This window comes from Silurus meridionalis, chromosome 19, assembly GCF_014805685.1.
Source record: "Silurus meridionalis isolate SWU-2019-XX chromosome 19, ASM1480568v1, whole genome shotgun sequence".
Lineage (NCBI taxonomy): Eukaryota > Metazoa > Chordata > Actinopteri > Siluriformes > Siluridae > Silurus > Silurus meridionalis.
This window is the reverse complement of record NC_060902.1, coordinates 12,195,814-12,207,508: the sequence shown is the minus strand read 5'-3', so window position 1 is coordinate 12,207,508 and position 11,695 is coordinate 12,195,814. Positions and strand designations below refer to the sequence as shown.

Sequence of the window (11,695 nt, the reverse complement as noted above, 5' to 3'; positions counted from 1 at the left end):
TGTCCACTCTTTCCCTGTGAACACGAAACGGACACCTTTTTTTCCACCCTCGTGTTCCCGGCCCTGCATTTTGGCAAGTCTTATCCATTTGGGTTGGCACGAAATGCACATAAAGTTCTCAACATCGACTTGAAACCACCGTGCCAAAATGGGAGACACTGACCAGAACTCCTTTCCTCTCTGCATTAAAATGTCAATATGTGTGTGTGTGTGTGTGTGTGTGTGTGTGTGTTTAATCCTGCTAACTATCACTTTACACTTCCTTTATCCTGCTAAGCTCTTTTTTTATTTGGTAAACTAGGGACTAATCTACAGTATTTTACAGGTTAGAATTTCAGCACGTTATTACATATAATGGGACTCACAGTATTTCACAGTCTTCCCTAAAATTTCGAGATACACTGTTGTATAGTATGCCTTTAGATTCAATTTCCCTTTACTTGAACTATATATATATATATATATATATATATATATATATATATATATATATATATATATATGTCAAATTTTATATAATAAAAATCCTAGTATTTAAATAAAAACAATTATAGTATTAAAATGATAATAATTATAACGATGACAAAAGCACAAGTAAGTATCCTGGAAGGCTCTAATGTGTGTGAGCACCTTCAAACATGAAACGTCCGTGTAGCTGAGCATTGAAATGATTTGAAAGGACGCGCGAGCGAAGCCGCTGTGTAAAGCTGAGCCATCCGCTGTGCAGTGTGGAAGACAGAGGACCCCTAGTGGTGATTTCACTCCTCAGCTCCAGTTCAGCACAGACCCTGGACTTTAGTATGATCACTGACTTTACTATAGCATGTAGTATGTAAATTTGTGTTTCTGCTGTCATGAAAGTAGACAACGCAATTTGATTCTATCACAATCCCACCATTTTTGGGCCACACACAGAACCACCAACTAGTGTATAGTCAATGAACACTTTTATCCTCAAGCAAACTTTTTTTTTTTTACTATTATCTAATAGTTAGAAATTCATAGAAGTGACATTTAATCTTTTTCCCCCAGTGGATGGAAGCTTTGTTGCTGATACACCAACTGGCATGTGATACAAAGGAGGATGGAAGACAATTATTAATAATAGTAATAATAATAATTTTAATCACCGTCATGATTATAAAGAAATACCACAAAGCACAAATAAAAGTAAATAAAAACTATAAAAAGAAAGTTATAATATAAACAAAAGAGACAATACATATCAAGTTAAAGTACCATGTGACCAGTAAAAATTATAATAATTAGTAAAAGAACAAGAAAAGGAGGAAAGAAAAACAACATAGAGGAGACACAAACATAATAAAATAAAAACCGTATGCATAAATGTATATAAAAAAATTTTTTTTGTTTTTTGTTTAATGTAAATAAAAAAAAAGGAAGAAATAACAAAAAAAATCCTAGTTGAAATAAAAAAAAAATCTAATAAATAAGAACAAAAAAGCAGGAAGAAATGTCAGCGCCACAAGACACGATGAAGTGATCCGATCTCAACCCAAATCAAAAAAACAAAAAATTTTACGACATAAAAAAACAAAACAAAAACTGAAAGCTGCTTAAATTATGTCTTTCCTTTTTGACTTTGGGTATACTGAGAGGCAGCATTGGAGGTAAAAGCATGTGAACATAAGTTTATGTGGGGAAATGTTCAGGCCTGTACAGAGCATCCATCATAAACCAGACCAGCTGTGTGCTCCTGTACAGCAAGTCACTACCTGATCACAGCGTGCCTCCACCTCCTCATAGCTTTAATACAGCTATAAATCCTCTCAGTGCCTACTCTGACCTGTACGACCTCACTGTGCCTGCTGGTCCGGGCACACACACACACACACACACACACACACACACACACGAGTGCTCGACTGTGAACATGTAAGCAAACGCTGTATGTGAGATCTCCACCCACTGCACTTTATACTATTATTGCACATCACTAATGTGTGTGTGTGTGTGTGTGTGTGTGTGTGCGCAGGCGGCGTTGGCCGAGAGCAGTCTGAGCCTCCTGAACAGCCCCACGCTGCTAAATAACAGCACAGGAGCCAGCCTGAACATGCTGCACGTGGGTCATGACGATGTGAGCAGCACAGTGGAACAGGTGAACAGCAACGGCAGCTGTAGCCCCGGCTTGTCTCCACAACAATACGGGTAAGATCGGACAACATACGGGCAAAAGCCAATCCATACACGTTTACACACCTTGCAAACCTCTGATTTAAGTCCCTGCACCATGACCTTCGGTTTATATTTGCACCCTGTAATCCAAATAACAGAGGCGGTAGATGAATTTCTATCAATGCTGTTTATGTCAGTAACAAACGCATCGAGGCGATGGCATTGCCGTCCAAAAAAATAGCAATGAGTGTATTGCTGTAAAATCGGAAGGCCTCAAAACGGCTCAAGCTATGGAAGGAATTGAATAAAAGTGTGAGTGAGGAAATTGGAAAATAATGCACAAATGACATCAAGAATATTGTCCTCTCACAGCATGAAAGTTTTAATAATTTTTTACCACAGAAATTAGCCAACAATCACGATTTTCTCTATTACTAGCGTTTTTTGAAACGTTTGTAGCTACAATCCGTTTATAGTACATAATAATTCGTGTTTTCTGGTGCATGTAGCAGCCATTAACAGTTTTTCATTTATTTAAATTTTTTTGATTTTTTTTGTCAATACGATAAAAAAAGACAGGTTGTCATATTACAGAAAAATCAAAAAAATGCAATGTCCTGATTTTTTTGTTTTCTATGAATAAAACAGTGTTTTATAACTTTCTAGAATTTATTACCTCGTACGACTTGCAGCAAAACGTATATAACATGGCTAGTGATATTAAATTTGTGTGTGCGCTTGTTTCAGACACCAGATCCACGTGAAGGAGGAACCCGCAGAGCTTGAGGAGGACAGTCGGCCCATGTCCCTCATTGCGTCTGTCACTCAGAACCTGAGCATGCCCGGTGACGAGCGTGACATGGAGGAAGAGCTTCCCACAGAGGAGCTGGAGTAAAGGTTGGGACGGGATGTCGCAGTCCCCTTCCTTTCCTTTCTACGCAAAATAACCACAAAGAGGAAAGAAAAACACAAGAGATGATACAGAAACAACCCCCATCATCATGAAACCAAAACAGGGTGTACCAAATCAGTCCATCTTGCATTTTTTTTTTGTCTTTTTAGCATTTCTTTTTCTTAACGTCTCCCTCTCCAATGTTTTAAAGTCCCAGAGACAAGTTCTAAACCACTCGTGTATCTGAGACCGGTGCAGCCGGTTCGTATCTCCTGCTCCGTCTCAGACTGGCGGCTGAACGCACCATGAGTCCCCTAAAGCGCCTCATTCTACTCCGGTCTTATCAGCTTTAGTTTATTTTTTACTTCTTTTTTCCCTCGCCTGGCTTGAGAACTGCTTCGGGATTAAAAACCGCAACTGGGGTTTACCTCGGAATGACGTTCACGCATACTACAAAGGAAAACATTACTAACTATTCCATTACAATGAACTTTAGCTCGGTTTCATCCTGGACTTGGAAAAAACAAGAGATCAAAACATGACCAGAGCAACTGACTCCCACGGTTTAATCCTGACCTTCGATTCGTGAACTCTTGGTATAAAAGAGAGGTGGAGCAGTTTTCCAGTCTTGGAGCAGTGTTAACTTTTTGGGATCTGAATGCGGAAAAAAAACAAACAGCGCTCGCTTTTCCAATAAAAAAAAAGAAACAAAAAGATGAAATCATTTCCCTCTTTTCAGGAAAAGGAACCAGGACCAACTGTCAGCGCTGGCGGCCACGACGAGGCGTCAAAGCTCAGAGACAAGACTCTTGATTGGAACGTGTCAAAAGTGATGCTCTTTTGAAGCATTCCATTCATTATTTCATCTTCTGCCACTTTTATAGGATCACATTGTGGTGTACATTAGTTATGAATTTGTAGGTTGATTTTTATTTTTTTTTTTCAATTTTTCTTTGATATGTTATCATTTCAATTGGGCTGGATTTTGGAGGGGATAATCAATTATCCTTCCGTTACCCATAATGCCCAGAATTACTTAAGGATATATTGAGAAGAGCACTTACCATCGAGGTAGCGACGGATTTAAAAAAAAAAAAAAACGAGGACCACAAAAGACGATTATAACACCAGGCACATGGGCTCCATCAAAGCAGGTTCCCTGAAAGATCCCTACAGGCACTCAAATACATTTTTTAAATTCTTTTTTAATTTTATTTTATAAAGGATATATCATTTAGCAATTCCTCTTGAAATTCAGCTACAATACAAAGCACGGTTTAAAAAAGAAAATCGTTTTTTTTTTTTTTTTTTCCGGTCAGAGAATACCTCAAGCCACGGTGTTCCCTCGCGTCGTCCCGGGGATTCGTACTGTAGCCTGACTAAAGATCTGTCTGTCAAAGATCGATCCATCACCCAGATATATGAATGATATCCTCATCCAAATATGTCTGGTCAGGACATGAGTTTTTATTGTTAGTGTTTTTTTGTTTTTTTTTTAGCTTTTACCGAAAAAAATAAAAACCAAGCAAACACGTAAACTTTCAAAGCAGTGCCATGTTAAATTTAACAAAGTTTTATTTTTTTTTTCTCTTTTTTTCCTCCCAATTTATTTTCGTTACAGGTTACCAAAGAGATTTGTAGTAAACCAAATACCCTCCTTTTTTTCTTTTATTCTTAAAAAAAGGAAAAAAAAAAACATCCTTAAATTATTATCTATTATTTTAATTGTTTAAATAACCTGTTTAAGACTAGTGCAGAACATTCCAAAAAACCAAAGTGTGAGATGCAAAAAAAAAAAAAAAAAACAAAGTAAAGAGAGAGAGAGAGAAATTTGCTGGTACAAAATGAAAGCGTATAAAAAATAAATAAATAAATAAAAGCTTGTTTCAATAACAGTATAGAAAATGGACGAGTGAATCCTATGTGATGTAAGGCCAAAAAAAATAGAAGAAAGACAGGAAAAAAAGCAGTATTGTCAAGCCTCTGTCAGTTCCTTGGATGATAAAGCACTTAACGAAAGGAAAATAAATCAAATAAATAAAGCTCTACCCTCTCATGCTCAGGCAACAGCAAAGTGTTAAGAACACAACCTTTAAAAAAAAACGCCTCAAGGTCTAAGAGATAAATACATTTGCAGACATAAGGCACTTGAACGACAAACGCTCAATACACAAATACTCGTGTTTTTTGGGTTCTTTTTTTTATTAGATGGTTTTTTTTTTTTTTTACCCAACAAAACATTTATTTTCCACCATGTTCTTGTGTTCACATCGGATACGGTTTCATCGGCACAGTCCATTAAACGTTACTGTTTTGAAAATTCAGCCGTATTTTTCTGAAGGGTAACAGAACAGAAAAAAAAAAAAAAACGATCGTTAAAAAAAAACAAAAAACGAAATAAACAAATTGGACATTTAAGGGAACGGCTTCACCAAGATTTGCACACTTCAGATCGAATAGGAACTTTATTTATTTCAATTCTTGTTTTTCAATTCTTTTTTCTTTTCCGTGGTCATTTTTGCACCTGCTGTAGAAAGATTTCGTTTCATTTTTGAAAAAAAATCAATAAACAAAACAAACAAAAACCAACAGGAAAAAAATGAACGATATGAACGATAAAAACCAAAAAAATGTTGCTACCTCCTTTTATTGAAACAGTCCACAAAAGAAATACCCGATGAACACCATCTGCGGTTCTTTACGCCGTCGTGCCATCCTTTAAAAAAAAACCCACCAAAATATGCTGAACTAAAAGCTGGCGTCCTGAATTCATTTGCATGAACGAAAAGCCCACAACGCAACGCAGACACACACACACACACACACACACACACACACACACACACACACACACACAACAGACGCACACCATGCTGAGAAAGTGAAGACAGAAATAAATAGTAATGACTACCTCTCCCCTTAGAAAAAACTGCTGAGTCGTGTTAAGTGCGAAGCATTAAATGATGAAAAGAGGGGGAAAAAAAGCTCCAAATTGTGCATCCACCATCTTTAAGTGATCTATTAGCATAGTGTGTGTGTGTGTACAGGTCTGAGGCGACGAGGCATTAATTGCGCGCTCTAATTCTGCATGCGTAACGAGGAGGCCAGGCCCCGCTTTAAGCCAATGAGGCGGCCGGTCATTAGAGTGCGCTCAATGGGCCAGCGTCAGAAATGATGATGGGCAGAATGCATTAACGCGGGTCTTCTCTCGTTCAAACACTCCTCCTCATCCTCATCCTATTCCTCTGGCTTTCCAATTAATGCAAAGCGTAGCGTGGCGGGTTCAAGGTCTGGGGGAAAATAACATTAAAAATAGCACCCGCACGGAGCGTCTCAGTTTCACTGTACACGGTGACTTTTTTTTTTTTATTATTATTTTTTTAAATTTTTTATCCTGTAGATCATTCAAAAGACGAGCTGCAAAGAATCCGGCGAACCAAAAAAGCGCTGGCGAAACCAAAATAGCCCAAAGATATATATTATAAATATATAATAATAATAAAAAAGGAAACGTCCACCAGATGACTAGAACAGGAACAGTGCTGAATCTCTCAGTAATAAGGAACTGCTGCATTGTAATGGGGAAAAGAAGAACATGCTTTAAGGTACACACCTGTAAACAAAAATTGTTTATTAAGATGTAGACTGATGAACCTCAGTGGTATTAGCGATCACATGATTATTTTTTATTTTTTCATCTTGTTGTAATGATGTATTATTGTATATTACAGCTTGGCTTTGCTCCCAAGGGCATTTATGTCTCTCTCTCTCTCTCTCTTGCTCTCTGTAACACACACATTTTCTTTGATCTCACCTTTATATGTATTTTTTCGGCCTTATTTTTTTTACTTCGTTTTGGAAAGACTTCATTTCTTACATCCTTTTAGCTATTGTGAAACTTCCTATACTGTATTGCTGACGCTGTATGTATTTATCATATTATGTGCTGCAGGTATCCTTATTTTCACTCCTTCGTTATTTTTTTTTTTCTTGACAAAACATCTGGGATGATGCTTTTTTAAAAAGTGTATCTCAAAAGAAAAGAAAAAAAAAAGATTTAAAGATGACAAAAATTAGTGGTTTAGCTAAAAAAAAAAAATTCAATAAACACACACACACACACACACACACACCAGTTTGTATATTTATCTTAGTTAGGTCTATTTTGATACTTTTTTTTTTCGTCTCTGTATTGCGTTTATGCATTTTTAAGGAAAAAAAAAACCGTGACAAAACAAACCAAAAAAAATACGTTCCATTCATTGTTGCAATGATACCTCAGAAGGACTTTTTTTTTTTTCTTTTTTTCAAAGGACAGGACCAAAACCTCAAACAAAGGAGAAAGAGGAAAATACAAAACCTGAAGAAGACAAAAAATATGTAGCCCTATCTTGCTTTAAAATATATAAATATATATATATAACTTCTTGGAGGTGTTTGTTGGTCCTATTTAGGTGCCAATAGATGTATTTGTACAGACTCCCTTTAAACCAAATCATTCCTGTACGTAGTTTGCAGAAACGTCTCGAAGCTGTCGTTCACTTGGCAATGGTGGTGATTGTTTTTGTTTTGTTTTTTTTTTCTTTCCAATGTCACAGCGAGTCCGTTTTTATTCGTCACGTTGGCTCAGAGCCCAGTGGACTGCGCAGCAAAGGCTCTCGTTAGCTTAATTGGCGTTAATGGCTTCGTAATGATAAATACGCTGATGTGTTGTTTTTTTTTCTTCTTCTTTTTAAAATCACACAATCAACAATTCTTTTCATCCTTTTTTTTTTTTTTTTTTGCATTTTTCCTTTTTCTGGAATGGGACCACGATTTCTGCTGTACACCTGTACTTTTGGGAATCAGATCTGTTGATGGTTATAAACGATCTTATCAAATTCCTTCTTGCTCATTGGTTCGAAATCTCCATTAAGGAAGACCAAACATGATTTCACTGAATTACTTTTTTTTTTTCCCTTCATGCCTGAGAAATCCTCCTTTTTAAAAAAAAAACAAACAAAAAAAACCCCCTTATATCTATTGAGCTGTCTGAGCTCCATTTCTGTGTGATTGACAGCTTTAATGTGATGTTATCCAGGAAACGGATCCTTGCTGAGGAGCTTTGCCTGGCGGTATTAATTTTTATTTTTTATTTTTTCCTCTTTTTTTTGATGGCCAAGCGAACGAATCTACCACTCTAGCTCTCATTTCATTTGCATCTTAAGAATGTGTGTACATTTTTTATTTTTTTTTTATCAGCAGTGATTTCTATGTACTTAGTTTAGTATAAATATCTATTTTTTTGTTTACTTTTGCTTTTATTTTCGTTCGAAACTTTCGGGATGAAAACTTTTAGGGGCAAAGAACACATGGTGGTTCTGAGATGGTATTGAAAAAAAAAAAAAAAAAAAGAATAAAAAAGGCAACTAGCCAGCCACCATTATTGTTTTTAACCCTGGGGTGACCGTGTTTATGCCAGTCACTGCCGTTTTTCTTCATGCTGTATAAAAAAAAAAAAAAAACACGTATATCTGTGTATTTGTAACCTGAATCTTCTTGTGTCTGCCCATGCAGACAATAAAAAAACTGTACAGTAGTTCTAGTTGCATGTAATCTGTACTAATTATTGACAATGGCATTATAAAATGCAATAAAATACTTATTACACTGTCCAGTCGTGTCCAGTGCGTGTCCTCATTTGCAGATGTGGTTGAGGCATTTTAGGCTTAATTCAGGTTGATGGATTTTTCGAGATAAACATGTGGCAAAAGCGCTTACTATGTCTCGCATCTGTCTTTCTGCACAGCTGTAATATGTCCAGAAAAAATAAATAAAAAAATGTGTTCTTGATTATCAGCAGACAAAAGGAGGAGGGGGAAGAAAATAAGCATCAGATGTGACACTTAGCCATATCGAGTTTGGCATGAACAAATGATTGGGTCTCATTTGCTTACACTAAAATCCCTGAAGCTGTTTCACACAGCACTTGCTATACGGCTATATGGGATCTCGACTGACCGCTGGACACGGAAGTGGGGAAGGGGAGAGGGGAAAAACGTTCTTTTGATGAGCTTTCAGGCGATGTTCTGTGGTAAAAAAAAAACATCTGGAGAGAATTCTGTCCAAAGCCTGGCTGAAACACCTCCTTAAAAATGAGAGTAATAGGGTAATGTTTACAAGTGCCACTTTTGTCTAAGAGGATCGAGGTAATGATAGTTATTTGCTTTGTTTCTTTTTTTTTTTTAATTGCACAAACTTTATTTATTTATTTATTTTTTTACAAGCTATCTGTTGTTCCCACGGACCTTCACGTGAAGAACAAAAATGATGGTTGTTAAACTGTTAGTGATGCATGACTCGAGTTTTCAGGCTTCAAAAATGTTATTAAATAAAATGTTAAAAATGCTAGGTCAGATATATAGAATTAATATAATATATAATGAATATGATTCAAAAATATATATAATATAAAGGAAAAGTTTGTGAACATTTGATGATAAGGTCTGGTTCCCCATTCTACCTTCAATCCTCATTTGCTGTTATAAAAACGTCCACTCTTCTGAGATTTTGGAGTTTGATTGTTGAGATTTGTACTCATTCAGACACAAAGACATAAGTGAAATCAGGTACTGTTGTAAGGTGAGGAGGCCTGGGGTGCAGTCAGCTTTTCAATTTCAGTTCCTGAAGGTGTGTGTCTCCAACCTTTGCAAGTTTGGAAAAACCAAATATGTCTAGAAAAAGGCATTCTATTGTGTATATAGTGTGTGTAGAAATAGGAATTATTTAAATTCATTAACATTTAATCAAAAAATGGAAAAAAAAAGACATAATTAAGATGCATTTTGCATGAAATATGTTGTAAAATGCATATAAACATTTTAATAAATGACAATTTACTTCAGAAAAGATGCAACAAAATATACATATTAATATTTCAAACAATTCTGAATAAATAAGCAACGGAACAAACAACTATGAAAAGAAATGAAACTCCAACTAGAACACTAGGGAACAGCTAAAGTAAATAAAATTGAAATTAAAATGTTTTTTTTCAATTAGTAATTCATTTAGTGCATCTTCTGCTCAGATCGTCTCATGTGTCCCAGTCCAGAATGTCATCGAGTGCTACACAAATCCTAATGCCCTCAGTTGGATTTGCTGTGTTTCAGGCTCCGTCCACCAGGAGGGGTAAATAAACCAGTCAAAAGTGCAAAAGGGGAGAAAAAAAACCAAAAGGAAGGAAGGGGAAAAAAACAGAGCAGGAGAGGCCCAGCCAGAGTCCGTTCACACTCCTGAGAAAATCTCATGCTGACACACAGACAGGGCGTGGAGTGTTTTTGCAACCTGCTAAGACTTGAGATCGGGTTCTTTCCTTCAATCTTGGCGTGTGTCAAATATGCATGGCTTCAAAACCTGAAAAATAAAAAGGTTTGCGAAGGAGTTGCTAAACAATAAAATAAATAAATACCAGATTTAACTGTTTGGTGTGATCACTGTGATTCATAAATATGGCGTTTCATATATTTAAACATTTGGTGGATAAAAACCAATAAAAAGACAAGCATAACATTACACAGCAAATAAAATGATGTGCCATGAATTCACAATTAATATGATGATGTAAATATGCCTCTTTCTGACTGCACTCCTGCAAGACTGACCATCCACCCCAGACTCTAGGCTGTTTGTGTAATGACTATTAAACCAGTACAAAACAAACACCGTTCACATCTTGTCCCAGACTCTACCGCACAATCCGCCTTGCACTCATGACCACTCTAATGAGTCTAATTAAGAAGTCCCTGACAGACCAGGACTGGCCTGGATCGCTGGCTCGTGTAGGACCCTGTAAAAACGGGAGAACAAAAGCATCTTTGTAAATGATTGGAACCACATTTTCGTCCACTTCCCTTTTACTTACTCTCGAGCCGTTCCAAACTGCTCAGAGCCACTGAAAACAATCAGCATCAAAAGGTTAAAATAACACCTTCGAAAAAGTCCGGCTAGATATCTGTGGTATGTTTTGCGGTTCTCTTCGGACACGAACATGCTCCGCCTTTCATCTTGTCATTCTTATAAAGCGCCTTTCTCTTCAGGCTACTCAAAAGCCATGAGCCATGAGCCATTGGTTCATAGTATCTGTCCCCTTTACTTTTTCCATCAATCGCAAGCACTTATAGACTTCTTTATCAAATGCTGTTTATATTGGATGCTACTGCAACAAATTCCATGTCTGAGGTTCATCAGTGAGGTTGAGCTTTACAGCATGGGGTCTCAGTAAAGACATAAATAGACATATACACACCAATTTTCAAAGACTGATCGGCAGCACCGTTTGGGCTGAATATTTGTCCGAGTTGTGTCACTGTTGTGTAATTGTACTTCGAATGGACAATGCTTGCTTAGTCTATGCCGTTGTTGATTCTCTTCCAAAAGCTTTTTGGAAAATAACCGATCGAGCAAAGACCTCATTCATGTTTCTTACAACTGCCCTTGTGCATCTTCTCAATAACCAATGATGACATATTACGTGTGCGTCAGGGCAAAGCAGGCTTAAATAAATGGGCCCCAAAAATGTAGACAGAAATCTGCTTCATACCATTCTCAGCATCTTACTTTCAAAAGCTCGTTCTTTGGTTTAACAAAAGTAAAAAAGGGTCCCACCAGTTATAATACACTGTAAAT

General features: G+C 36.7%; 1 protein-coding gene across 6 annotated transcripts in view; it reads left to right on the top strand.

Moving 5' to 3' along the window:
* foxp4 (forkhead box P4) overlaps positions 1-8,684 on the top strand; it is a 127,137-nt gene extending 118,453 nt beyond the window's left edge. For all 6 annotated transcript variants that reach the window (XM_046874934.1, XM_046874935.1, XM_046874936.1 and 3 more), the window contains 2 exons: positions 1,997-2,169; positions 2,884-8,684. In XM_046874934.1, coding sequence (XP_046730890.1) covers positions 1,997-2,169; positions 2,884-3,031 — 321 coding nt within the window. In that variant the 3' untranslated portion in view covers positions 3,032-8,684. The remainder of the gene's footprint in view (positions 1-1,996; positions 2,170-2,883) is intronic.
* The last annotated feature ends 3,011 nt before the right edge of the window (positions 8,685-11,695 follow it).